The 26,050-nt window shown below is 41.0% G+C and overlaps 2 protein-coding genes across 6 annotated transcripts in view; both read right to left on the bottom strand.

The window, feature by feature from the left end:
- Dnajb14 (DnaJ heat shock protein family (Hsp40) member B14) overlaps window positions 1-20,968 on the bottom strand; it is a 38,831-nt gene extending 17,863 nt beyond the window's left edge. For 2 of the 5 annotated variants that reach the window (XM_090356759.1, XM_090356760.1), the window contains exons 1-3: window positions 20,763-20,968; window positions 6,917-7,088; window positions 851-996 (exon numbers count right to left, since the gene is read on the bottom strand). In XM_090356759.1, coding sequence (XP_090212885.1) covers window positions 851-996; window positions 6,917-7,088; window positions 20,763-20,895 — 451 coding nt within the window. In that variant the 5' untranslated portion in view covers window positions 20,896-20,968. Of the gene's footprint in view, window positions 1-850; window positions 997-6,916; window positions 7,089-12,120; window positions 12,140-12,751; window positions 12,942-20,762 lie in introns of those variants that run through there. The other 3 variants (XM_090356761.1, XM_090356763.1, XM_090356764.1) reach the window with 3 other exon arrangements.
- Window positions 20,969-21,996: 1,028 nt separating this feature from the next.
- Window positions 21,997-24,311, bottom strand: H2az1 (H2A.Z variant histone 1). Its single transcript, XM_090356765.1, has 5 exons — window positions 24,120-24,311; window positions 23,557-23,634; window positions 23,142-23,255; window positions 22,670-22,799; window positions 21,997-22,437 (listed from the first exon to the last, which is right to left on the bottom strand). The coding sequence occupies exons 1-5, from the start codon at window positions 24,120-24,122 to the stop codon at window positions 22,376-22,378; spliced, it is 387 nt and encodes a 128-aa protein (XP_090212891.1). The 5' UTR covers window positions 24,123-24,311; the 3' UTR covers window positions 21,997-22,375.
- Between the last annotated feature and the right edge of the window lie 1,739 nt (window positions 24,312-26,050).

Below are 26,050 nucleotides of genomic sequence, written 5' to 3'. Positions count from 1 at the left end.
TGTAACCTTATGGGCAAGAATAAAAGGGGGAAAGTAAAGGAAGGGGCAGGTGCTCTGTACAACATTTTAATAATAATGAAATTGTTCTTACAAAACTGTTTTGTAAATAATTTGAATAATGTTTTAATGAAGGACCAACTGAGTCTTTTTGAAACATTAAAAAAAAAAAAAACAAGCATCTCCTTTTTCCCATTCTACATCTCTAATACTAAAAAGCATTACATACTGGCTCTGTGAATGTCAAACTCACAAAATGATCACAAATTCAAGTGTGAATTCTAAGCTACCTATTACAAATAAATTGTAATGAAATATGACATTATAAAATCAGGTGTCTGACCTTAATTTACTAAATCGGCAAAACAAAGATTATTAAGAAAGACAATAAAATATAAGCAAGAGAAAACATTTCTTAGAAGAATAGAAACAAATATGAAGAATGTAAACACTCACCAGGTTTAAGAGAACAGGAGGTGCATAAGGTATCTGCCTAGCAATTGCAAGACAGTTTAAACCACAGTACTGAAAACAAAACAAAACCAACCTCATAAAAGCTGCATACTGCTTTCGGTTGACCTCAACCACAGGGTAATATGCTAAACAAGCACATGCAAACCAGCATCTACCTGCCGGGAGGGTTGCTTAGGACTATGGGAATCAGGTATGTTGCGATTGTGCAACCAAACTGCATTTGCTGGGCTCTGGGTAAATCAAACTTTTAATTCTAACTTCACTGACTTTTCACACCCTTGTTTATGCTAGTTTCTAAACCAGAATTCACTATACTGAGACACTGTAAATTCTAAAAAAAACTAAAGTGAAGAATTGTTTTATAAAAAGTTTACTTTACTTTTAAAAGCATCTGTTGCTCCAGGTGCATGGTTTTTATCTGGATGAAACTTCAAAGCAAGCTTTCTATAAGCTCTTTTCAAATCTTCATCACCAGCATCTTTTGTAACTCCAAGTACTTCATAGTAGTTTTTACATTTGTTTATGCTGTGAAGAAGCAAGTGTGTTATAATGTAAATTCCAAGGATGAATGTCAAATAATTGCTCTAATTTTTAACCTATTAGAACAGTATGAAGCATCATTTGTGCATTATATCTCAAAACCTAATGATGGTTTATTCCTCGAAGACTTAATTGCTTTATTCTCTTTTTTGGCCATAGACCAGTGATTCAACCTCTTCCCAGTCTAAGAGGAATAAGCTACAAAAATGTCCTTAGTTCAATTACAGAGAAATGAGGCTCATAATAATTACAGATTAAGACTGTACATTGTACAAAGTCATGCCTGTAATCCTAGCTACTCAGGAGGCTGAGATCTGAGGATCAGGAATCAAAGCCAATCCAGGCCCCACTTACCACCAAAAAGCCAGAAGTGGAGTTATGGCTCAATCTGTAGAGCAGCTGGCCTTGAGCTAAGGGACAGCTTGGAGTTCAAACTCCAGAATGAACACAGAAGGAAAAGAATTGTGTAGTATGGAAGTGAATAAAATAAGTTCTCAAACTCTTCAAAACTAATATCATGGCTGAAAATGTACATCCATTACTTTCTGATAAGTTTGTCAATTGTGTAATGTTGATTTAACTACACCATAGTTTAGTGTCTGGAAATTCAACTATAGTACTCCATGGTTTGCCAACGAGCATCATTATGCTGCTGAGAGTGTTCTCATTAGCATATCTGAATCACTGTTTAAAAAAGGCTATGAATCCTTTGTGAGAAAACCGAATAGGGAACTCAAAATACTTGTTATTCCCAATTTCCATTCTGATGCACATGCTTACACAATGTATACCTTAAATGTGAAACTGATTTAAACCTGTAATAGTTATGGGAAAAGAAATACTCTGAATGGAATATGGAACAATACGTACATTCTCCCACAACCTGATGAATTGAACGCCACATAAACCATGGCATATAGGCTGAGGAGCAGCTCCTGGAGGAGCATGCAGCACATGGACTTAATCTGGCGAGGGCACTACAGAGACAAGGACTAAAAACTAAACATCCTAAGCCTATTAACCACCATGGTGCTTAGCCCAGATAGGTTCTCAGTAAGCATTGGAGTTGAATGAGCCTTACCTCTCCCTTTACGGTGAAAGCATTCATTTATAGACTAGGTGAAAAAGAAGATGAAGCTTTATTTAAAATTACAGACCTAGATACCCATTTTCTTATAATCACATCAACAAAACTCTTGCTAAATCCTCTATTATTAGTAATACCTAACATTCGATTTTTTTCTACTTTAATAACACAAGTCAATTTTACTTAAAAACTGAAGCATGCCCTTTATTTATTCAAGAATGCCCCAGTGCACTAGACCTGTGAGCTGTATCAGCAACCAAACAGAACTTCCATCTTTAGAGACGCATTCTAGTAGGTATATTAGTGAAGCATGTGACATAAAGGAAGCACAGAGGGGAGGCATGGAAGTTGCTCACAGAATAACTAAATTATCTGCATTAAGTACAGGCCCAGCACCACATGTCCACACTCAACATCCAAAAAGCTCTGAAAACTTGAAGTGATTCTAAAATCTGGTTTACATTCTTTCAGAGGCAAAGACCTGACTTGAAAACAAAACAAAACAAAACTACTACAGAATCTTTATCACATTTTTTTAAATTAATTAATTAATTTATTTATTTATTTATTTATTGCCAGTCCTGGGCTTGAGCTCAGGGCCTAAGCACTGTCCTTGGACTTTCTCAAGGCTAGAGCTCTACCACTTGAGCCTCAGCACCACTTCCGGCTTTTTTCTACATGTGGTACTGAGGAATCGAACCCGGGTCTTCATGCATGCTAGGCAAGCACTTGAACCACTAGGCCAAACTCCTGGCCCTCTTTATCACATTTGTGTGAATATTTTTATGTTTTGCTGCCAAAATATAGACTGCCTGCTCCATACCATGCTAATGTTTAACATTATTCTAGATGAAGGGGGAGAATTCTAAATTCCAAACTGTATTTGGCCACAGATTTCACATAAAGGACTCTAAAAGAATTATTTATTTTTTTCACACACAATGCCTCATTTATTACTTATTGGATAGGTATCACTATACCTAATTAACCAGTGAGAAAACAAAGGCTTAGGGTGGTTGCATAAATTGCCTCAGTCATAAAATCAAGTAATAAATGTCATAATGAAACTACGTATTTGGCACCAAAAGTCACTTAGAATAGAGGAAAACTGAAATTAGTAGGAGACCGAGAGACAAAGAACAATGCTACAACACTGAAAACACTACTTGCATGGAGAAAAGAATAAGTAGTCATAAACTAAGCATTCCTTAAGACATTGTTGGATCTGAGTGTGTACAATATTTAATTCTATTCCATACTAAAATTAGCTTCACTGGTATCTCCTTAACACAAAAAGTGAGACAATGGAAAATGGTAGGTAAGGGAAGTGTTGCTAAATAGCATAGGAAACACAATGTAGAGTTTTCAATGCCCTCGTTTGGGTGGTAAAGCTAAGAGCTGTCACAGAGAAAATAAAAAGTAGACAAGAAAAATAAATAGTGCACTCATCCTAGCTGCATCAAATTCTTCCATATTATTCCTGCTCCAAACTTTTTACGACTTATTACAGGAAAAATTCTTGAGATGTTAGCAGAGACTTATAAAATCATCACTACCAATGGTCAGGCTAAGATGGTATCTGTTCCAAACGTACTCATCTGCCTAACTTGTCACACCTGAAAGAGAGGTTACAATGCATACATCAGTCTGTACTGCCATTCATCATGTCACTTTTCAAAATCTATTTTGTTTTCTGTAAGATCCAAACGTTCAGCCTTTCCAAGTAATTTTTTGAAGAAAACTATTTTAAAGGGACCATTCACTCACGTGTGTGCTCCTTGACTTTCACCACATGATACCCAGCAGTGCCATGGAGCTCTGCCAGCAAGAGGGATCCACACATACAGCCCCTCATCCTTGGAGGAGGAATGGGGACAGTGGCAGGAGTAACCCATAACCAATTACTGAAGAAAAAAAAAAAAAGTGCAAGACTAGAAAGATGTGTCTGGAGCCCAAGAATGGATAAAATGTGTCAGGTCCACACTTCTTGTCTTCTTTTACATGCACAAAGGCATAGGTATTCTGAAGAGCAGAGTCTTTTGATCTGCTCTTTATCCATGTGCTACAGTTGATTATTTAGACTTCAAACTTAACTGGTGTTTAAGGAAGTACTTAGAAATGTATGAGACAAAGGATTATTTCTCTTATGATTATTTCTCTTTAGCACAATGGTGTATCTTTATTTTAAGAACTAGAGTTTAAATCAAAGCTTAATTCAAATCCCCATTATTCAGATGAGTTAAAAATTATACAGTAATGTCCTTGATGATAAATATAATAGCCTAGTTAGTGATTTCATGTGCTCCTGTTTTTTTAAATAGATGGTATTTTCCAGTGATATATTAAAAACATCTTCAAAATAAAGTATGCTACTGTATTTCAACTCAGCTTCACAGAATGTTGGTTTACTAAGTTACACAATTTTTCTTCATCTTACTGTGAGCAAGCTCCTACTTATGCAATGGATGTGGTATTATTGCATAGCTTCTCCCCGTTGAGCCAAATTGTCACTGGGCAACTTGTTTGCATAATCATGCTAACCAACAAGATAACATGCTTTCTTGAGAGAAGTCCCTTGTGTACAGATAAAACAAAAAACAAAAACATGCTGCATGTACATGTTGGCCGCTGATATGTTCCATTAGGAAAACCAAATCATGAGTAAGTAGCCCATGATTCAACTAAGCAACTCTGACACAAAAGCCAGTGGCTTAATGATTTTGAATGTTTCCATTGTAACTGATTCCAGAAGGAATACACAGATACGTGCATAAAACTTTTGACTTAGAGCACCTTTAGTACAAATAAACTATTAAAATAATTCTTGGGGCCGGGAGTTTGGCCTAGTGGTAGAGTGTTCACTTAGCATGCGCGAAGACCCAGGTTCGATTCCTCAGTACTATATACATAGAAAAAAGCCGGAAGTGGTGCTAAGGCTCAAGTGGTAGAGCTCTAGCCTTGAGAAGGTCTAAGGACAGTGCTCAGGCACTGAGCTCAAGCCAAGGGCTGGCAAAAAAAAAGTCTTTCTATCCATAATGGAGTCAGGGTCTCAAACAGAGCTGGGCTCTCAATGCTAAAATAGAAATGCTTCTGTTCCCTCTGCTCTTCTCTACAAAAGTTCATACTTGTACTACTCTTAAGTTTTCATTTCTTCTAACTCCAATAAATAAATAAATAACTTTGTCTCCAGTCCCACAGAGAAAACAGAAGCTAGCACACAAACACTCTCTCAAATGTTTCATATCTCCCTCTGTTCAACTGTGGGTATTTATACCCACATTGTATTTATATCCACCATTATTTTTCAACTTCCATTCTCAAAATGTCCCCCTGCCTAAAGCCAGGTCTTATGGACAATAAATACTAAAACAAAGAGATAACATTGTTCTTCCTTGCATATTTCTATCATACTTTTGGGCTACTCTTCTCTCCATCCAAACCCAGAAATAGGATGGAGGAAATGAAGAAATAAGGGTTTAATAAAGTAACTCTAAATTTTAAAAACTAAACATTATTTTCCAAAACTTTCAAATGTATAGTTGATTCTATAGTTTTCTTAGGGAAACAGTTATATACTACAATTAATTTTCCTTGGCTCATTCACTGAAAATGCTTATAAGAAAATGCAATTCGTTTCAGGGTGAGGTTTCCCAGTTGTATTTTGGTACACTGCTTGCATTAAGCTTTTTCTGAAAGAAATCCAAAGAAAAACCTCTTGCTTGTTCTTATGTACTTAACCACATCTGACACATCTGATACTATGAGATTAAAAATGATTAGATTTATTTATACTTTTAAAGTGCTTCACTAACAGGACAACAGGGAATCTTTTTATGCTTATGATGATCACGTTCAGATAAGGTATTAAAAATTAAACTTGACCAAAAAAGCCAAACTACAAATAAACTGGTATTAGATTTAAAACCAATACCTCCACATACATTTGAGTACAATTACAATACATAAAGAGGAACAATGGAAAAAAAGGGGGTGAAAAAGAAAAACACTTAAAGGAGAAACAGGAAAAGATATGAGAAAGACACAGTCTGATAAATTTTAACCATCTCACACTTACACTAACTCCCTATCTTTTTTGTTCCATTCCTCATAAAGACTAGTGTTAATCACTGCTCAGAGTTCACCATCTTTTGCTTCCCTAACAGAACATCTGTACAACATCAATACATCCTTAAGATGTAGACAGAAACAAAGCAGTCTGTTTTCTAATGTTCCCTACTCAAAAGGTTTACTTTATTTCCAGAAAAAAAGCTTTTATTTATGAATATGGCTAGAACTCCAAAACCCTATTCATAATTTTTCAACTCTATCTAATCCTCTGGTCTCAGTAGAAGTGTGTCATGATGTAAGACTAAAATAGCCCTAAGCAGAGAGAATAATAAGAGGAAAACTTTCAAAAAAGGAGGGCATTATGATAGTTGCACATCTATAGACAGTCTAGAAAAGAACAGAAATAGGATAGCCTTCATTACTTTTAATAGGAAATTAAAAATGTTGTTGCAATTATCTTCAGTCTTCCTTTCATGAATTTTCCCACTTTCATCCATGTAGAAGTCAAAACAATCATTTATCTCCTTTGCAATACAATAGTGTAAACAAGTGCCAAAAGTTCAAATACTTTTTCTTTTGAAGATGTATTTCAAAGAACCTTTGTGACATAGTTAGTTTAAAAGATGGAACTTTCCATACAGCCAAATACTTTACAGTTTTTCCTGAAATGAAGCCAAGGAACACCCCCCCAAGTTAATCTCCTTATGTCTGTTCTATTAAGGCTCCCAGCCTCAATGCACTGACACTTACCTGAGCACTCCGTCCACTTGGTCTTTGGTATAGCCTTTCCCGCTTTCACCACCACCAGTTGTGCTGTCCTTGGTGCAGTTAGACTTGCTCTGATCACCACTTCCTGGTGGTTTTCGGCAATGAGGGCTACTTCCAGCAGTGCTTCCATTTTTCATAATTATTTCCAACAGGGCTGCAGAAAGATAAAAAGTATACTGTGCTTGTTTATGTCCGGGAACACACAGGAGATGGTGAGAAGGAAGTTATACAGCTGTGTCCTTTAAAACAGATTTGCCATAGGATCTCTGTACATCCCAGGCATTTTCTTAAATAATTTAGCTGTTTACAAAACACTGATTGCCACTTAGCAGTAAATTGTTAAGAAACTTCAAAGTTAATAACTTGAAACTACAAGTTCTTTACAATTGTACTGGTTTTTTGGGTTTTTGTTGTTTTTTGTTTTTTGTTTTTTCCCATTTCTGGGCTTGAGCTCGGGGCCTGAGTACTGTCCTTCAACTCTCTCAAGGCTAGAGCTCTACCACTTGAGCCTCAGCACCACTTCTGGCTTTTTTCTATATATGTGGTACCTAGGAATCGAACCTGGGTCTTCGTGCATGCTAGGCAAGCACTCAACCACTAGGCCAAACTCCTGGTCCTACAATTGTACTTTTGTCATATATAGAGGAACTGAAGAATTCTTAAGAAAGAGAGATAACTGGTAAGGGCTAGAGGGATGCTCAAGTGGTAAAACACTTGCCTAGCAAGTATGAGTCCCTGAATTCAAATACTAGTACTTCCACCAAAAAGCAAAACAGCAATGAAAGAAAAACAAACAAACAAACCTAAAACACAGTGATAAGATTATCCACAGAACTGTTACACTTCCTATTTATTTTTCAACAACAACAAGAGGAACAAAAACTACTGGAATACTATCTCTCACATAGTAAAAACAAAAACAATTTGAGTTCTACATTACTTTTCCAAAAAGTGCACAAGGTAAAAACATTTCAAATAAAATGAAAACATGAGGAAATTTCAACAGCAAAAGGCTTTCATTAGAGGTCTGGCTCAAGTGGAAGAGTGCTTACATAGCAAGCACCAGGATCTGAGTTCAAACCCCAGTACCTCAAAAACAAAATACTTGTCTTAGAGAATATGGTCATATTTCCATTTCAGACAGAAGGGAAAATGTTTCCGATGGGCTGGCATGTAAATATGAATGGGTAGCAAATACTGTGGCTAAATGCAGAAACAAATCTGAACACTGGATGTATTAGACAGTAATAACTGTGTAATTATGTACTTTAAAATAATGTGGGGAAAAGAGCATCAGGGGGGTAGAGAAAATTATGAAATAAGGTTGGGCATATATATTCATTGTGGTAAAAAAAAATCAATGTTATGGGGACTGATGATTAACCTACTTGCTTTCCTTTGAATAAGCTTGAAACTGTCCTTAATAAAAATTAAACTAGGGGCCGGGAGTTGGGCTTAGTGGTAGAGTGCATGCCTAGCACGAAGACCTGGGTTCGATTCCTTGGTACCACATTCGTAGAAAAAACCAGAAGCTGTGCTGTGGCTCAAGTGGTAGAGCCTTGAAAAAGCCCAAGGGCAGTGATCAGGTTGTGAGTTCAAGCCCCAAGACTGGAACAAAAAACAAAAATGAAACTAGCTAGACATTAGGGCAGTTACTGTTCCAAGCTAGCCAAGGCAAAAAGTTAGTAAGACCTTATTTCCGCTGATGTGGTGGTGTGCACCTGCCATCCAGTTACATGGGTGAGATGTTTACGTGAGCTAATCGGGTTAAAAAAGCACTAAAAGCACAAAACTCTAAGAAGAAAATATGAGAGTAATTCTTCATGACTTTGGTTTGCTTTGGGCAAAATAGTCTACAAATATGTGTAACAAATGACAAAGGACAAAAGGTGCTTTCTTTTTTTTTTAAGGAAACTTCATCTAAACTACTTTTGGTTTGATATATTTTTCTTTTCTTTTCTTATTTTGGTCCAAGATTGGCACTTGAACCTGGTACCTGACACTTTCACTAATGGTCCAATGCTCTAACAATTGAGTCACACCTCCAACCTCATATTTTGGTTTTAAAAGTTATCCATAGAGAAAAGACAATTCACAGGATAGGAAAAAATATTTGCAAATCATGTACCGGATAAAGAAACCTATCTAGAACACATTTAAAAAAAAATCCTTACACTTCAATTATTAGGAAAAACAAAGTGCAATTTAAAAACAAGGACAAAGATCTGAGCTAGGAAGTAAGGTCCTGTAGTACCAACTACTCACTCAGAAGGCTAAGGCAAAGGGAAAAGGGATCACCAATTCATTAATTAAAGGCCAGGCTGGACACCACAGTGAAACACAGTCTTTAATTGTGTAAGTAAACCTCTGTGTTTGTGTGTGCTTACACTGGGGTTTGAAGTCATAGCAGTCTTGCTAAGCTTTCTCTACTAATGGTTGGCACTCTACCACTGGACTGGAGCCACACCTCCACTTCCAGCTTTTTGCTGGTTAACTGGAGATCAGAGCCTCTCAGATCTGTCTCCTAGGCTTTAGCCTCACTTCTCAGCCTCCTGAATAACTATGAGTTCAGGCAGAAGGCCCTAGTGTCCAGGTCATAACTAATTAAAACTTTTTTTATCTTTTTTTTTTTTTCTTGCCAGTCCTGGACTTGAGCTCAGGGCCGGAGCACTGTCCTTCAACTTTCTCAAGGCTAGAGCTCTACCACTTGCGCCTCAGCACCACTTCCGGCTTTTTTCTATGTATGTGGTACCGAGGAATCAAACCCGGGTCTTCATGCATGCTAGGCAAGCACTCTACCACTAGCCCAAACTCCTGGCCCTAATTAAAACTTTTTAAATAGGAAAAGAATTAAGACATTTTCCCAAAAATAGATAAACAAAGGACTGGTAAGAAAATGACCCTGTTGTCATTACGGAAATAAAAATCAAAACCACATCTAGGAGTATGGCTACAATAAAATGATGAATAACAGCAGATATTGACAAGGACAAGGAGAAATTAGCATACTGATATGCTACCTGTGAAAAATAAAATGGTGAAATTATAAAGATATCATTGCCATATGAGTCAATAATCTCATTCTTAGGTATATATCCATAAGAAATGGAAAAACATCTATCACAAAAAATTGGGTCATGTTTATAGCAGCAATATTCATAACAAGGAAAAAATAAACCTTCAAGCAACAGATGAACAGATGAATAGAAAATGAACTTGACAAACAATGGAATCTTATTTGGAGATTAATTATATGACATATACAGATAAGCTGAGATGTAGCTTACCTCGTATGTTAAACACCTTGGGTTTGATCCCCAGAACAGGAGAGAAAGGAAAGAGTGAAAGAGGGAGAGAAGCAGGTGGAGTACAGAATATGTAAATCTACACAAGCAGAAATTAGTCGAAGGGCAGTAGACAGATTAAGGAGTTTAACTAGGAAGAAATGAAGCATGAGGACTAAGTATGGTGTTCTGTCTCTCTCCTGGTGGTTCTAGGACTCACACTCAGGGCTTGGAGCTCTTGCTCAGCTCTCCTGCTCCTGAATGGTACTTAACCCACATGAGTTCTGCCTCAGCCCAAGGGTTTCTTTCTGAAGTGAGAAAATGTTTTAAAACTGTCAGAATTACTACACAATTCAGTGGGTATACTAAAAAAATCCATTTATTTACAAACTTTATGTGAGTGAATTATATGGTATGTAGTAAATTCTACTCTCTCATATATGTGCTTTGGCAAATATGAAAACATGTACATATTATTTATATGAACTTCTTTATACTGAACTCATTTCTTGGAGAATGAATTTAAGAGGTCCAATATAGAAAAACTAGTTTTTGTAGCAATCTAGTTGTAGACAGTAAAGTACTAAATGAGATAGCAAGCTACTAGCCACTGACAATAACAAATATAGGTATGCATTATATAGCCAACTTTTAACTATAGTTAGTCAGCTCTTAATCACAGTGGATGCCAGCATGATAGTTTTTCACAACATTTACACATTAAAATTTTTGTGAGTGTTCTAGGGTCAAAGATGTGATTGTATTCTCATTTTCTGATTGTTTTGGGTCTTACTATGTAGTACAAGCTGGCCTCAAACTTAGAATCCTCTTGCCTCATTCCCAAATTGCTGGGGTAACAGAAGTCTAACATTGAGCCCAGCCCAGGAGATTAACACTTAAATCTCTATAAATTATCTCATAAACTCAAAGCAATTAAGTAGCAAAATCAAAACTCTATCCCCTAATTACCCCCCCCCCCAATAAGCCCAAAACACTTCATACCCAATGTTTCCAGACATAAGGTAGGGATAAAACAACAAAAACATCCAAAGAGGGGCTGGAAGTTTAGCCTAGCGGTAGAGTGCTTGCCTAGCAAGCACGAAGAACCAGGAACCAGAATGGATTCCTCCGTACCACATACATAGAAAAAAAAAAAAAAAGCCAGAAATGGTGCTGTGGCTCAAGTGGTAGAGCTCTAGCACAGGACTGGCAAAAAATAAAAAATAAATCCAAAGATGGATGGGCTACAGCAAAAGCTCAGAATGGGGCACTTTCTACCACCACCACCATTGAATAATAACAGTAATTGAAAAATAATGAACTGTCTTTATAGCATGGCATTTACAATTGAGAAACGTGTGTGAAAGGAGAGCATTTGCCTACTACACTAACACATGAGTACAAGGATCTACAACTAAGGCTTAAGAGCACAAAGCACTCCAGTTACTACAAACTCTCCAAACTAATCAAAGTTCTTTGCATTGACAGTGTACAAACGTGTCAACAAAACAGATGAAACAAGGTGTAGCTAAGTGTCAGTAGCTCATGTCTATAATCCTAGCAACTCAAGAGATGGAGGTCTGAAGACTGACTAGAAAAGTCTACTGGACTCTGTCTCCAAATAGCAGATTGGAGATGTAGCTCATGTGACAGAGCACCAGACATGAACAAGCCATGCCCCACAAGTATTAGGCCCTTAGTTCAAACCCCAGCACCAAAAAGAAAGAGGGGAAAAAAAGCTTCCAAACAAACAAAAAAAAACCTTTGGACACACGAAAGGACAACATAAATCTAAATCACAACCATCTCAGAAATTATCCATAATCAGGTGATACAATTCAGGAAAGTAATATTGGGGGAAAAAAAAAAGAGCAAACTAAGTTATGTGTGAAGGGAACACACCTGGAATCCTAACTTAGAAGGCAGAAGACAGCTGGATTGTAACGCCAAACTAGGAAGCAAAGTAAGACCACAGAGGAAAGAAAAAGTTAAGAGAGTTGTAATATTTTAGCAAAAAAGAATATATTAAAAATTATATGATGCCTGGTACGGTGGCTCACGCCTGCAATCCTAGCTACTTAGAGACTAAGATCTGAGGGTTGAGGTTCAAAGCCAGCCCAGGCACTAAAGTATGTTAGACTTATCTCCAATTACTGACAAGAAAAGTGGAAGTGGCACTGTGGTTAAAGGGAGAGGGTGGAAGCCTTGAGCTGAAGAGCTCAGGGACAATGCCTAGGCCCAGAGTTCAAGTCCCACGACCAAAATAATAATAATAATAATAATAATAATAATAATAATAATATTGTTTTACAGATGCAGTGTCAAATATTGAAGACAATTGAAGAAAGTCCAATATAAATAGGTGTCTTAAAAAAGAAAAATAGAAGAGGACATAACAAATGAAACAATTGAAAAAAATTTCCAATATATGAACAATAACATCTGAACATCTGAAACTATATAAAATGCAAAAACACATACCAAAGAATATTAGTAAGAATTAATGCATACTACAAAGAAAATTAATACATACTCAAATAAAGTTAACTGGGCATCGAGGCAAAAAGGGTCAAATGACATCAAGAAATATAAAAGTAGATTGTCATCAGGCTTTGCTCATCAGTAGTACTTGCAGAAAACAATGGAGTGACATATTTAGATACCCAAGGAAAGAAATGCCAGCCAAGGACTTTGTATCCACCAATCTAACTTCAGGCAGTAAGGCTAGAGATAATTGTTTTCAACATTCTAGAACTTAGGAAACAGTTCCCACAAGCCCACCTTAGAAATCTACTAAACTTCAGGAATCCAATATCATGTGTACATTGTTGCCTATATCAGAATGGTATGCTGTCCCAAATGGATAGTTACAGAAACAAGACTAAAAGATGACGGCAGGCATATAGTATGCTGGGATGCTGCAGTTGGATCCTTCAGACAGAGTGCAAGTAATTTTTAACTGGTGGGATAAAAATTATTCAATGATTTCTTAGTTTTATTTTGGCAGCCAAGCCTGGCAGAACCTGTGAGACCTGGGTAAAGGATAATTATTGCCAAAACACAGCCACGACAGAGTCTGCATCAATGGGCAGAAGGCAATGGTCAAGAAAACACCATGCTATGCACTGAGAAAAGGAATAAACATAAAAGTAGATAAGGATAAGAGCAGATAGGAATCCATACCAATAGACTACTTGCCAACTAATAAATATAGAAGAAATGATAAAAAGTTTAAACTATAATTTGGAAACTACCAGAAATTAATTTAGGGAAGACTCATCTATGGTTACAAGGACACAGTGAAAGTTTGTTTAGGAACAGGGTATTTATGATTTCAAGGTATATCCTCAGAAAATATTTATTAATTACAACTCAAAAGAGAACCAACTTTATCATAGGTAAAGTTTGGCAATCACCAACTTTAATAAGAGATCAAAGTAATCAGATTAATAAGGACCAAATCAAAACTCTTGTGTCTCCTGGTACACTTACACATCACTCCTATGGTATTCTTGACCAAAAAAACAAAAAAATCCCAGGTGAAGCATCAGATATAAATTGAAGCAATTCTATAAAATAACTGGGTTATTATGCTCATCCAGAATACCAAAGTCAAGAAAAAAAAACCTTCAGAAGAAAACATACCAAAACACAACATGTGCTGAGAACATAGCTGAGAGCACTGGCAGAACTCAAATGAGGTGTATTTAGGTAAATCCTAAATTTGATGGTTCTATGTGACTGTGTTCAAGAGTCCTTGTCTTAGAAAATACACATGAGTTATGCAGGGATAATGTGGCACATCAGGTCCATAACTGCACTTAACTGGTTTGTTAAGTAAAGAAGAAATAGTGTGTGGAATTTCCATTTGCTTAAGTGAACAGTATATGGGAATTTGTATTACTCTTTGCACAAGGTTTGCATTAACACTGACAGTCACACAAGCATAACAATAGTAATGTCTCCTATGAAATGTATTGTCAAACCATTTTGCCACTGCAGGGACATACAGGGCATACAGACAAATTCACATCATGGAGCAGTGTAACCTGGAGGGCTCACCACTACATGTGCAGTCCATCACTGAGACTGTGTTATACAATGTTAAAACAGGAAAGCAGGGAGAGTAGATGTAAAGGTTTTCAACCATTATCATGGTGAGTTAGTACTGACTACCACTTTGAACCTATTTGTACATGGCAGCATGAAACAGATAAGTAATTGTGGCATATCTGTGATTTCCTGTCTTTAAGAGCCAAAACTAATATTGGTCCAACTAGTAAGCATAGAAAACCAGTATAGCTACTAAAGAAGACAGAAATATAAGCTAAAAAAGTTTAAGCAAAAACTCTTAAGTACTTAATTGGAATTGAAAACAACAGTATAAAATCATAAGCTATTTATCTGAAAAGACACTTATTTCCTGATTCTTATGCGATGAAGTCTAGCAGTCATTGCATGATGCTGTCAACCACTTCTGTCAACTGAAACTACATTTATTAGGGATGTGGTTGACTCCCCTGTCTAGAGCAGGCAATGTATGCGAGGGCCTGAATCATTTTGTGAAACCAAAAAGCAAAGCACCTATTAGAGACTAGAGAATATGTGATTAAAACACTCAAGAGGAAAGGGTTGGAGGCGTGGGTCAGTAGGTACAGCAAAACCGTCAGGTATCAAATTCCAGTCTGGATCTTGAACCAAAAAACCAGATTCAGGAACTTATGATAAAGGGTTTTTACCCACCGAAGACCTAAAAAGTCATAACTAGCTATTTTTGGAGAAAGAAAGGGAGCCTGCATCTTTCCTTGAAATGTGATTAAGGAAATTTTGCATTTACTGTGACTATCCTCTATAAACTACTGGGAGAAATGATTCTGAATAGAAGTTTTTCAGCTAACATGAAGAAACTACTTTCTAAAGGTTGTGGAGGTAGATATGAAACTGTTTCTATTTAACATGTAAAAGGTAAAGAAGATCCTTATGTGTACAGTTTGTGTCTTTTCATTCTCAGCATAAAATAAATGTTCTAGTATTCTCTACATCATCCATGTTAGCTGCTGGATGCTGGAGACAGTTAAGGCAGGGTGAGGGTGGTATGGCTATTTGAGATTTTTAGGAATTATGGCACTGAAAAATTTCCTTACAGTTGCAGACACCGAGGCCCTCTGCCAACTACAGCTGAGTGAGCATGCTCAAGTTTTCACTAAACACTGATTCTACTGGGTTTAGATTTGAATAAATTCTATTTCTGAAGCTCCAAATCCAGTGCCATCATTCTTAAAACTGTTATCTGGACTTTTCTAACTTACTAAATAAAAAAGAAAAAATTCACTTAAAAATTCTACAGGAGCGTGGCTTAGATGCTCACCTAGCATGCACGAGCCCTAGGTTCAATTCCTTGGCACCACCTACACAGAAGAAGACAGAAGTGGGTGGCACTGTGGCTCAAGTGGCAGAATGCTAGCCTTAAGCAACAAGTGTCTAAGGATAGTGCCCACTCCCCGAGTTCAAGCCCCAAGAGTGGGGGGAAAAAAATCCTACGTAAGGGCCATGAGTTTGGTCTAGTGGTAGAGTCCTTGCCTAGCATGCACAAAGACCTGGGTTCGATTCCTTGGTACCACATACATAGAAAAAGCTGAAAGTGGTGCTGTGGCTCAAGTGGTAGAGCTCTAACTTTGAGAAAACCCAAGGATAGCACTCCGACCCTGAGTTCAAGCCCCAGGACTGGCAAAAAAAAAAAAAAAGACTCCTACAGAAAAAACAAATCACTTCATTTTACTCTAGTGCCTTAGCTGTATCATTGTTTTGTTTCTTGCATTTTTGGCAGTACTGGGGCTTGAACTCAAGGACTTGTGCTTACTATGCAGATGCTCTTAATGCTGAGCCACACCTCCGAGGGCTATTTTTTGCTGATTTTTCTTAAAATAGAGTCTTAGTTTCTGCCTGAAAGCATGACTGGGCCTGACTTACCTATATTGATCTTCCCCTTGTAGCTGTCATGACAAGAGCATGCCCCACCATGACATCCAGCTCCTCACTGAAAAGAAGGGGGTGGGGGGAAGCTCCTCACAAACTTTCCTCCCCAGGCTGGTCTCAAACCTCTCAATCTCAGCCTCCCAAGTTGCTTTAAACTCGAAGACACAAAGAAATCATCTATCCAAGTATCTTTGTCATGTAATAATACAGGACACTATTAGCAACAATGAAGACAATCACAATAACCCTGTGAGATTACACCTAAGAAAAATGAGGCTGAGACTGGAAGGGGAAATGCTAGAATGGAAACAATTATGTCCACCAAATACTTACTTTTCCTCTAAAATGTGAACTCCATGAAACAAGGACCTTACTATCCACTGCACTCCTGGAATATTGCCTGGTACAGCTAAACAAATGAATTTCCTTTTACAGATAAACTAAGGCTCAAGAGATTAAATGACGAGCGTTAGGTCATACTATTAATATTTTTTTCCTCAGTTTTGACACCTGAATTAGTCTAATAGCTAAAATTTGGAAATCATTTTGACTCACTTAACTTGATGAGATGAAATTATTTTGAATGTATAATCTGTACTAATCACTACATTTTGATGGAGTGAATTTTAAAAAGAAGGAAGCATCTTAAAAGTGGGTGCACACCTGTAACCCACCTATGTGAGAAGCAATAGGAAGGCAGATCTGGACTGGGTTCAAGGCTAGCACTGGACAAAAAACACAGGATCCAACCTGAAGCAACAGGACAAAGCAGGGTCGGGGGTATGACTCAAGTGATAGAGGACTTTTCTAGCAAGCAGGGGGCCCTGAGTTCATCTCTAGACCCAAAAGAGAAAAAAATATGTTCTGCAATTACTACAAAATTAAAATATTGTACGGGAGTTTGGCCTAGTGGTATTGTGCTTACCTAGCATGTATGAAGACCTGGGTTCAATTCCTCAGTATCACATACATGAAAAAAAGCTGGAAGTGGTGCTGTGGCTCAAGTGGTAGAGCTCTAGCCTTGAGAAAGCCCAAGGACAGTGCCCAGACCCTGAGTTCAAGCCCCAGGACTGGCACAAAAAAGAAAAAAAGAATATTACAACAACAATGCAAATAAAGCATTAAAACAACAAGACTATAATCTCTTCAAGGAAAAAAGTCCAAAGTATCAATAATTCAACCAAAGCACAGTTTCAGAAGCCAAAATCTACCTTATTTTCTCCCAATGACATAACTGTACCAGAATATTTACATTTCCTAACTGGTAGTTATTCACACATATTAACACTTTCAAACCTAAATCCAAACTTCCTAACATTTGAAATGTATACAACTCAAGAAATCCACTGAAACAAGCACACTAAGCTGATATATTCAACTATTCTTCCTGCCTGACAAGAATAAAATATTAAGAAGGCACAAGACTTGGAACTTAGTTAGAATCTGATCTTATGTCTTTTCATTCCTTTAAGTACACACAAAAAGATGGAAGTCAAAATGCAGTACTTTCTAGTGTGTTAGTGGAAAGAGATCTGAAGAAACAGCCACGAGCATTATGACTTATGAGTTTGGTAATCATCAAAAATTAGGCGGGATTCTGGAATAAAAAATTTAATCTCAATTGGATAGGGAAGGGGGGAAAACAAGATGAGGGGTGGGGGTGGGGGGAAGGAAATGGGGACCAAGACATGAGAAAGGGTATCAAGGTATGTGAAGTAATGCATCTTCTATCTGGTGAATATAATATAACCCTTCTATTAATTACAATAAAAAATATATGAAAAAAGTTTAATCTCATTGTAATCAACAGTTCTAATCACTTCTGCAGGATCTTCACAGATGTCCTATCTAGATTTTTCCTCTTTTGAATTCTTATATAAAATCAATATTTTCTGAGAATATTCTATGTGAAATACACTTTCCAAAGTACTTGCAAGTTAGCTTTATTTCGGGTCTCATCAACCCTGCATGACATCTTCATTCTGTATATAATTAAAGCTTAGACATGCAAAGCTTGTCCTGATTACAAAGATGTCAGAGACAAAATGCATCTTAATTTTCACACCACCCCACTACTAGACCCTATCACTTAATTTGGTGGTTGCATACATCCTTAAAACATTTGTACCACCAGCTCTCACTCTTATGTTGGGTCTTTGAAGAGCAATAACTGTTATAAGTTCATATTTCAGTGTCCAACAATAAACATGTTTACATGATAGAAATATGGTAAGACTGGAACTTTGAATAGCTTTTAATAATCCTTAAATCCTCACACTTGTAAAAGGGAGATGTCAATCAATGAGTTGATTTATTTACTGTTAAGTATTAACCCATTTAATTCTCACAGAGCACCAAGGGAATGGCACATTGTCTCCTCCACACAAATGAAAAAAGACAAAGACTAGAGGCTGTCTGACTGAAACGGATATTCTTAGGTAGTAATGGGGCAGGTCTCAAGCCATGTTATTCTGTCTACAGAGTGCTTACTTGTTTAAAGCTAAAACTGTAACTCTAGTGCTAGATAACAACCAAATGAAATCCTAAATGCATACAGTAGGGGTATTCAAAATAACTTTTCCAAATGATTTCTTGAAAATGACACCAAAAACAGAAAACAAAGCAGAAAGAGGCAAATGGGACTATATAAAACTTAAAAACTTTCAATCATCAAATAACACAATCATCAGTACAGTGAAAAGACAACTTAAAGAATGGGAGAAAATAGCACCAAACTATATATACAGCTGATATATATACATATATATATACAAATATATATATATAAAGCTTCAAAAATAAATCACCTGATTTCTACAAATGGCCAAAAGACATGAAAAAATATGTTCAACATCACTCAATATCAGAGAAATACAAATCAAAAGCAAAATGATTACTAAGATTACCATTAGGAAAACAAAAGCCAGAAATGAATGTTGGGGAAGATGCTTTAAAAAAAAAAAAAGTAGAGCTCTTGAGTGCTATTGATAGGAATATAAAATGGTGCAGCAGTTATGGAAAACTGCATGGTGGTCCCTCAAAAGCTAAAATTAGAATCACCACATGATCCAGCAACCCCCCTGTGGGTGTATATATGGAGAATTCAAAGCAGGATCTTTGCACTCACAGTTAGTAGCAACATTCACAGTATTCTAGCCAAGAGCTTAAAGAAACCAATGTCCAGTGACAGATGGAATAGGAAAAGTTATTATATATATATACACACACACATGCATACACACATATGGATATATGTAATAGATATGTATATGACATACACATAGAATACTACTCAGCATTTAAAATAAAGGAAATCTGTCCTATGCTACAAAATGGATGAAGCTAAATAAATCAGGAGTCACAGAAGTGCTGTATAATTGATTCTACTTGCACCAGGTATATTAAATAGTCAAAAAATGCAAGTATAATTTTGTGATTGCCATGGCTTGGGGAAAGGATGTGAGAGTCGGTAGTGATTTAGTTGGTAGTTTCACAGTTAATAGGTCCAGAAGATCTCCTGCACAGCAATACGAGCTTAACATTATTAAATGATATGCCTGAAGAACAGCAATGATAGGAAAATGTGTTGTTTTATTAACTTCCTTTTATTTCACTTCTTTTCCTGTTCTCTGCTACAGTGCCTTAGAAATAACACATGTAAAGATATGAAGAACTGCAAAGAGACCAAGGATTTCCACAATATTTTTTTTTTTTAAAGGAGGGGGAAGAATTAAGAAGGCAATGAAGACCCACATTCTCATTTTATCTCCTTAACCTGGGAATACACTTTGAACGTGAAGCAAAACATTACCCTACTGACACGGCAATGGTTGAAGACATTTTGGATCTAAAAGCTCAGTCGTTCCTCTGGCTTTGCCACTTAATGTGTGACCTTGGGTGAAATATTTTCCTTCCTTCTTCCTTTCTTCATTCATTTATCAAAGTCCTGCCTGAGCAGACGAATCCTCTACATACGACTGAGCTGAGAAAGAAAGGAAATAATGCACACAAAATGCCAAGAACTCTTGGCACTTTGCAAGTGTTCCAATGTTCACTGTATTACTCTGAAGTCTGGATAGCAGGACAATGAAAAAGATGGATTCAACTAGTTCCTTATTCCTTAAGAGATTTATTTTCCTAATTTGTTGGTGATTATGATGCTGGCAAGTCAGGTAGTACTTAGCAAATCATTAGCAACTCTTGATCATTCTTGCCAAATGTGTGCTCCTGTCTTACAGGGCTCTGCCTCTCTCGCCCGTCCCTCCTCCCTCCCGGGGAAAAGCAATGTCATCTCAGGTATTCCGAGATGTTTGCTTTGGGAACAGTTTTCCACAGTGAAACCTGAGGTTGGCCTCTGGCGTGGCCCGTCCCCTCCCCCCTTTAGGGCCTGGGCACTTTGGGGGGCGGGGGACGACGAGGAAGGGGAGGTCACAGTCGAGCCCCCCCACATGCCAAGCTAACCTGGACCCAACCTGACAAGTCTCCTGTGGGGTGAAACGGAGGGTGGCGGGGCGCGCTCCGGGGCGGCGGAAGTGGGGGGTGGCGGGAGGGAGGGCGCGGGGGCTCACCGCGGGCCGCGGGCAGCGGGTAGAGCTTCTCGGCCTTCTGCAGGAAGCGTTGGGCCTTGTCGCGGTTGCCGGCCTCCAGGGCCTCCCGGGCGATCTGGATACATTTCTCCGCCTCGTCCCGGTTCCCCTCCATGGCGGGGGCCTTCTTCCGTTTCCTCCGGTAGCGCAGCTACGCGGGGAGAAGCCGCCGCCGCGGCGGAGGAGGCGAGGCGGGCTCGGGAGGGGGCGTGCGGCGGCGGCGGCGGCGAGCGGGGCGGAGCGCAAGGCCCCCGCGGCGGCGGCCCGGCTCGCAGCTCCGCCTCTTCGCCGCGGCCTCCCCGCCCCCGCGGGCCGCTAGGGCGAGAGCCGCAGCCCTCTGGGCCCGGGACGGAACTGGGGTCGGCCGGGCGGGGCGGGGCGAGGGCGGGGCTGCGCGGGGCGGGGCCTCGCGCACCTTGACCTCCGCCGCCGGCCGTCGAGCGCGCGCGCGCGCGCTGGGCACGGCGAGAGGACCTGGACCCGCGGCCTGGGAAGTCCCCGGAGGCCCGGAGCGAGGCGCTAGGGCCTCGCGATAGGGGCGCGCGCCGGGACCCTAACCACTTTCCCCGACCTGAGGCCCGCCGCGCTGGCGCTCTGCAGTTCTGCAGGAGGAACTAAGGCAGCACTCCGGTAAAATAGCTTTCACCTAAGTAAACAGCCCCTCCCATGTTTAACATTGCCTCGGGACACACCGCTTCTCTCCCAGGTGTTTGAGAGGCTCTGCGTGGCTCAGAAATGTCCACCACGTCTTTGAAAGGAGGCTCTCAGGAATCCGTGACCCGTGTAATGTGTGGACATGGTCATGAACTCAGCATCTATAGCTTGCCCAACCTGAGCCACTCAGCCCATCCCAGCTTTCAGATCTTACCAGTTATGCTACTAGTCGACTGGCACCTACCTACCATAGCTGTAGGGACCCCAGATCTCTCCTTTAAAAGGGACCAGTATACCTCCAAACGTTAATATTTTGACGACTCAGGATTTCCCCAGCTGCCCAACTCAGATGAACGGTTATAATGCTGTCACATCTACCCAACATACCATCGGACAAATTACTACCCATTCCCAAACTCTGCCAATTTTTAATCTCTTCACTGCTCTATTATAAAGTATTTAAAAACTGTGCTTCGGTTATCTAACCTTATCTACATTTGTATTTCTTATGATTAGACCTTCAAAAAGTAAGTTTGTTACAATCAGAAAAGTTTAGAGCAACTACTTTGGGATATGACCTTTATTGAGCTTATCCACTGGAGTGGAAATAATGTCTGTACAAAACCAAATGTTGTTACTATAACTTCTGCATCACAATTAAAATCCAAACAGTTTTTTAAAAACAGTTAACTCAATCAAAACCCACTACTTCAGAATCAATAGCTTCTTTGAAGCCACAGTAACACTTAAATATGGTTAAGACTCGAATGCAGAAATTTGGTTGGTTGGAAAGCTAATTAAACTTTCAACCTGCTCAAATAGAATTACAAAAAGGCAAAATTGTGTTTTTTCACAGAGATACAGTCCACTGGAATCACCAACACTGGACAGCTGTTAAAGAGTATTTAGAGTCCTGAGATAACAAGAAATCCAGGCATCCTTTAGACAGTCTTCTGTTGTCCTTTCTTCCCAATAAGAGACTTGTGGATGTGGGGGATGACACCTAGGAGAGTGACAGGGATTAATTTTACTTTCCAGCAAATCTACATTTTAAAACCACAATATGTGGAACCAAGACAGCTTATGATCCAACTCAGATGTCTTTTACAAATACAACTTCTAATATAAAAAGTTACATAAAACCAATCCCAAGTATCAAATCAAATAAACTAATGGAAAGTGAAAAGATTTCCCCACTTTTCTAAAAGAACTTAAAAATGCTATAAATTACGTACCACCACCAGCAATTGTAGCCTTGATGAGAGAGTCCAATTCTTCATCTCCGCGAATAGCAAGTTGCAAGTGACGAGGGGTGATGCGCTTTACCTTTAAATCTTTTGATGCATTTCCTGCCAATTCAAGTACCTAGAAGGCAGAATCCAAACCATCTTTCCGGCTACCCTCCCTGCCAAGAACTAAAGCCCACAATCAACCCTGAGGGAATGCAAATCTACCCGTGCCTTCGCCTCCCACCAACCTGAATGGGCAAGATTTGCAAACGCTATTCAAGAGGCACGCAATTGCAAATCCAAGCAGCAGCAGACTGGGGCTCGGCAGGCTCCCCCTAGCTCCCTCTAGCGTCCCCATCGGTCCCGCCACCGCCGCGCTCAGGGTCTGGGAGTTTTCTTGCATCACTTTCCTTCCCCCTAGCCGCTCTCCCCCCCCCACCCCCAAACCTCCAGATTACAGACACATACACCCGTTTACCTCAGCGGTGAGGTACTCCAGGATGGCTGCGCTGTACACGGCGGCAGTCGCTCCCACACGCCCGTGGCTAGTTGTCCTAGATTTCAGATGTCGATGAATACGACCAACTGGGAACTTGAAAAAAAAAAAAAAACCAACACAAATGCACAACGCTATTGAGTCCAAGATGGGGAAATCGCACGCGCGCCAAGGCAAGGGGCACGGCGCTGCAACGCGCGCGTACGCACGTGATCGGGGGGGGCCCCTCGCCCCCCGATTTCCCACCACGACACATCGGCAGGTCGAGGGGCGACTCCGGACGCTCGCAAGGGCGAAACGCCCGTCGGGAGCCCGGATCAACAAGGAAAGGGAGGAGGGGGGGGGATGCACAGACAAACGCGACGGATCCGCCGACCGCAGGCGCCCGGCGACCTACCTGCAAGCCGGCTCTCTGCGAGCGGGAAACCGCCTTTGTCTTGGCCTTTCCGGAGTCCTTCCCAGCCTTACCACCGGCCTGCGGCGCGCGGACGCCCGAGCGCGGAGGAGGTGGAGGAACGGAGAAAGCTAGGATTACCAGGGCGGCCCGGCCCGCCCCTCCCCCACCGCGCGCGCGTCCCGGGCGCCCGCCCGCGCGCGCCCGCGCCCCGCCGGGGTCTCCGACCCGCCGCGCGCCGCCGGGGCGACCCCGCCCGCCGGCCCCCGCCGCGCGCCCGCCGCGGCCGCGCGCCGCCGTCGCCAGCCCGCCGGCCCCCAGCGGCGCCGCGCGCGCCACCCAACCGCCGCCGCCGCCGCCCGCCCGCCCGCCCGCCCGCCGCTAGATCCCAGGCTGCTCCGCTCCCGGCCAACAAAACACCTCCCGCCGCGCCTCCAAACCCCGGCTCCGCGCGTTCCCCAACCGTCACCATCTCGCCCCCATCCCCCCCTTCCCCGCTCGGGTAACGGGTTTTCCTCCCGCCGGCAAAAACCCGCGGAGTCATCCGGCGCCCCCGCGAAGTTTACCATCTCGAATTCTGCGGAAGCTCACGCAAGCAGGGCAGAGAAAAGGCTAGTCGGACGCACGGCGAGGCCTCGGCCACCTACTCCGTCGTCGCACCGCGATTCAAACTGCGCTGTCTCCCGCCTTCCCTGCTCCCTTTATACCGCAGAATGTTCCCTCATCCGGGAACTCGGATTGCTCATCCCACCAATGGCGGCCACCCGCCCTCGGGACGCGTCCTTGAGGCGTCAGCCAATGAGCAAACGAAGAAAAGGGTGGGTGGGCGGGCGCTTCCCAACTCGAGCTATGATTGGCCCAGGAGGAGAGCAGTGGGGGAGGCGGAGGGACGGGAACGAGAGGGAGAAGAAGGGCAAGGCGGCGGGAGGAAAAGAAACACTGCGAGCGACGCTGCAGGAGGGAAGAGGCCAGCCCGCCGCGGTCACGTGTCCGGGAGGAGGAGGAGGAGCTGGAAGGCAATTGAGAGGGGCTCGCAGTCACGGTAGCACCCACCCCACCCGGTGCCCCAGTGTGGCTTCTGGGAACCGACGTGAAGGCTCCTCCGAGGTCTGGCACCCTCACTCCAGGGCTCCCCCATTTCCTGGCCGTCTGAGATCTGTCTCTCCGCAGTCACCCTCTTCGGCCCCAGCCTCAGTGCTGGGCTCTGGGTGATTGGAGGGCGGGGGATGGGGGGGGCAGGTCTGTCTGACAGGTGGTGAGAACACGTCTGGTGGGGAGAAGCTCAGGTCTCCCGGACACCCCCTCCCCCCCTCCGCCCCCACGAAGCGCAGCCTTGATGGACATTTGTGATTCTTCTCCTGGGCGAGTCCCCAGCCACCGGCTAGGTCCCTCTTGGTTTTCAGCCTTATCACCTTCCTGCCCTGATCTCACACAGGAAGCGTGAATTGAGGGTAAATAATCCTTCTTCTCTCTTTTCTTCTTTTCCTTACTCCTTCCTCATAAACCACCTTTCTGCTGCAAAGTGCACATCAGTTGAGTTGTAACGATAGCCTGATGTCTGTAAAGTTGACTGAAACATCAAAGCAACGATGTGTCAACTTTTCTACTCAAAACGTTTTGCTAATATGATGGATGATCGGTAAATGTCAGTTGTAGTAACTAACAAGAATCGCGAGCAGTTACAGATGGTGCGTGTAATCAATTACAAATGGTGGGCTTAAAAAGTAGTAGTGCACCCACAGTACTCTCATCATGCCAGCTCCTTAAGCGCCCAAGGAATAGATTAATAACACCTGTGGACATCTCCCACCGCTTGAAAAGTCCAGAGATCTGAATCTTAGCTATTTATAGTGCATAATAGTGTGAGTGACACTGTTAATGTAATCGCTTTCAACAGGAAGAGAATTTTCAAACTCAGGTTAAGATTGGGTTTCAGCTTGAACCCAATCTCCTGTTTCTAGGAGATTGGTGCTAGAAAAAAATTATCAGCAAGTTTGACACTAAACCTTGTCCTTCTTAGAACTAAGGAATTGGTCTAGTGTCATTAACAAATTAATAATGGCATATACCTCTATGAAAGTTAGTTGCTAATGACTCACTCCTGTTATCCCAGCTACTCAGAAGGATGAGATCTAGAGAATCATCCTGGGCCATAAAAGTACCTAGAGACTACATCTCCAATTAACCAGAGAAAATCCAGACTGGAGATGTGACCCAAGTGGTAGGGCCAGCTGTGAGCAAGATATTGGACTGAGAATGCAAGTCCCTGAGTTCAAGCTCTGGTACAGATACACACACACACCTCTAGGAAGACGGGTGCAGTCAGGTTTCCCGATGTTTCTTTGCGAATCAACATTAGTATCCTTTTTTTTTTAACTTTAGATGATTTCTGGATGAACTCCCACTATAAAGTCCAGCTAAAGGAAATTACTGTTGCTTTGTTGCAGAGTGGTTGAGAAAATAAACCCAGAAGCAAGTAGCTTCCTCCTTCCTCCAG

Source organism: Megascapheus bottae, chromosome 23 (assembly GCF_031878675.1).
Source record: "Megascapheus bottae isolate mThoBot1 chromosome 23, mThoBot2.hap1, whole genome shotgun sequence".
NCBI lineage: Eukaryota > Metazoa > Chordata > Mammalia > Rodentia > Geomyidae > Megascapheus > Megascapheus bottae.
This window is presented reverse-complemented; position numbering and strand designations above follow the sequence as displayed.

Coding starts and splice junctions, on each gene's coding strand:
- H2az1 (XM_090356765.1), bottom strand. Junction 22,800..23,141: donor TGGAGTACCTCACCGCTGAG/GTAAACGGGTGT, acceptor TCTGCCTTCTAG/GTACTTGAATTGGCAGGAAA. Junction 22,438..22,669: donor GGCTACAATTGCTGGTGGTG/GTACGTAATTTA, acceptor TCACTCTCCTAG/GTGTCATCCCCCACATCCAC.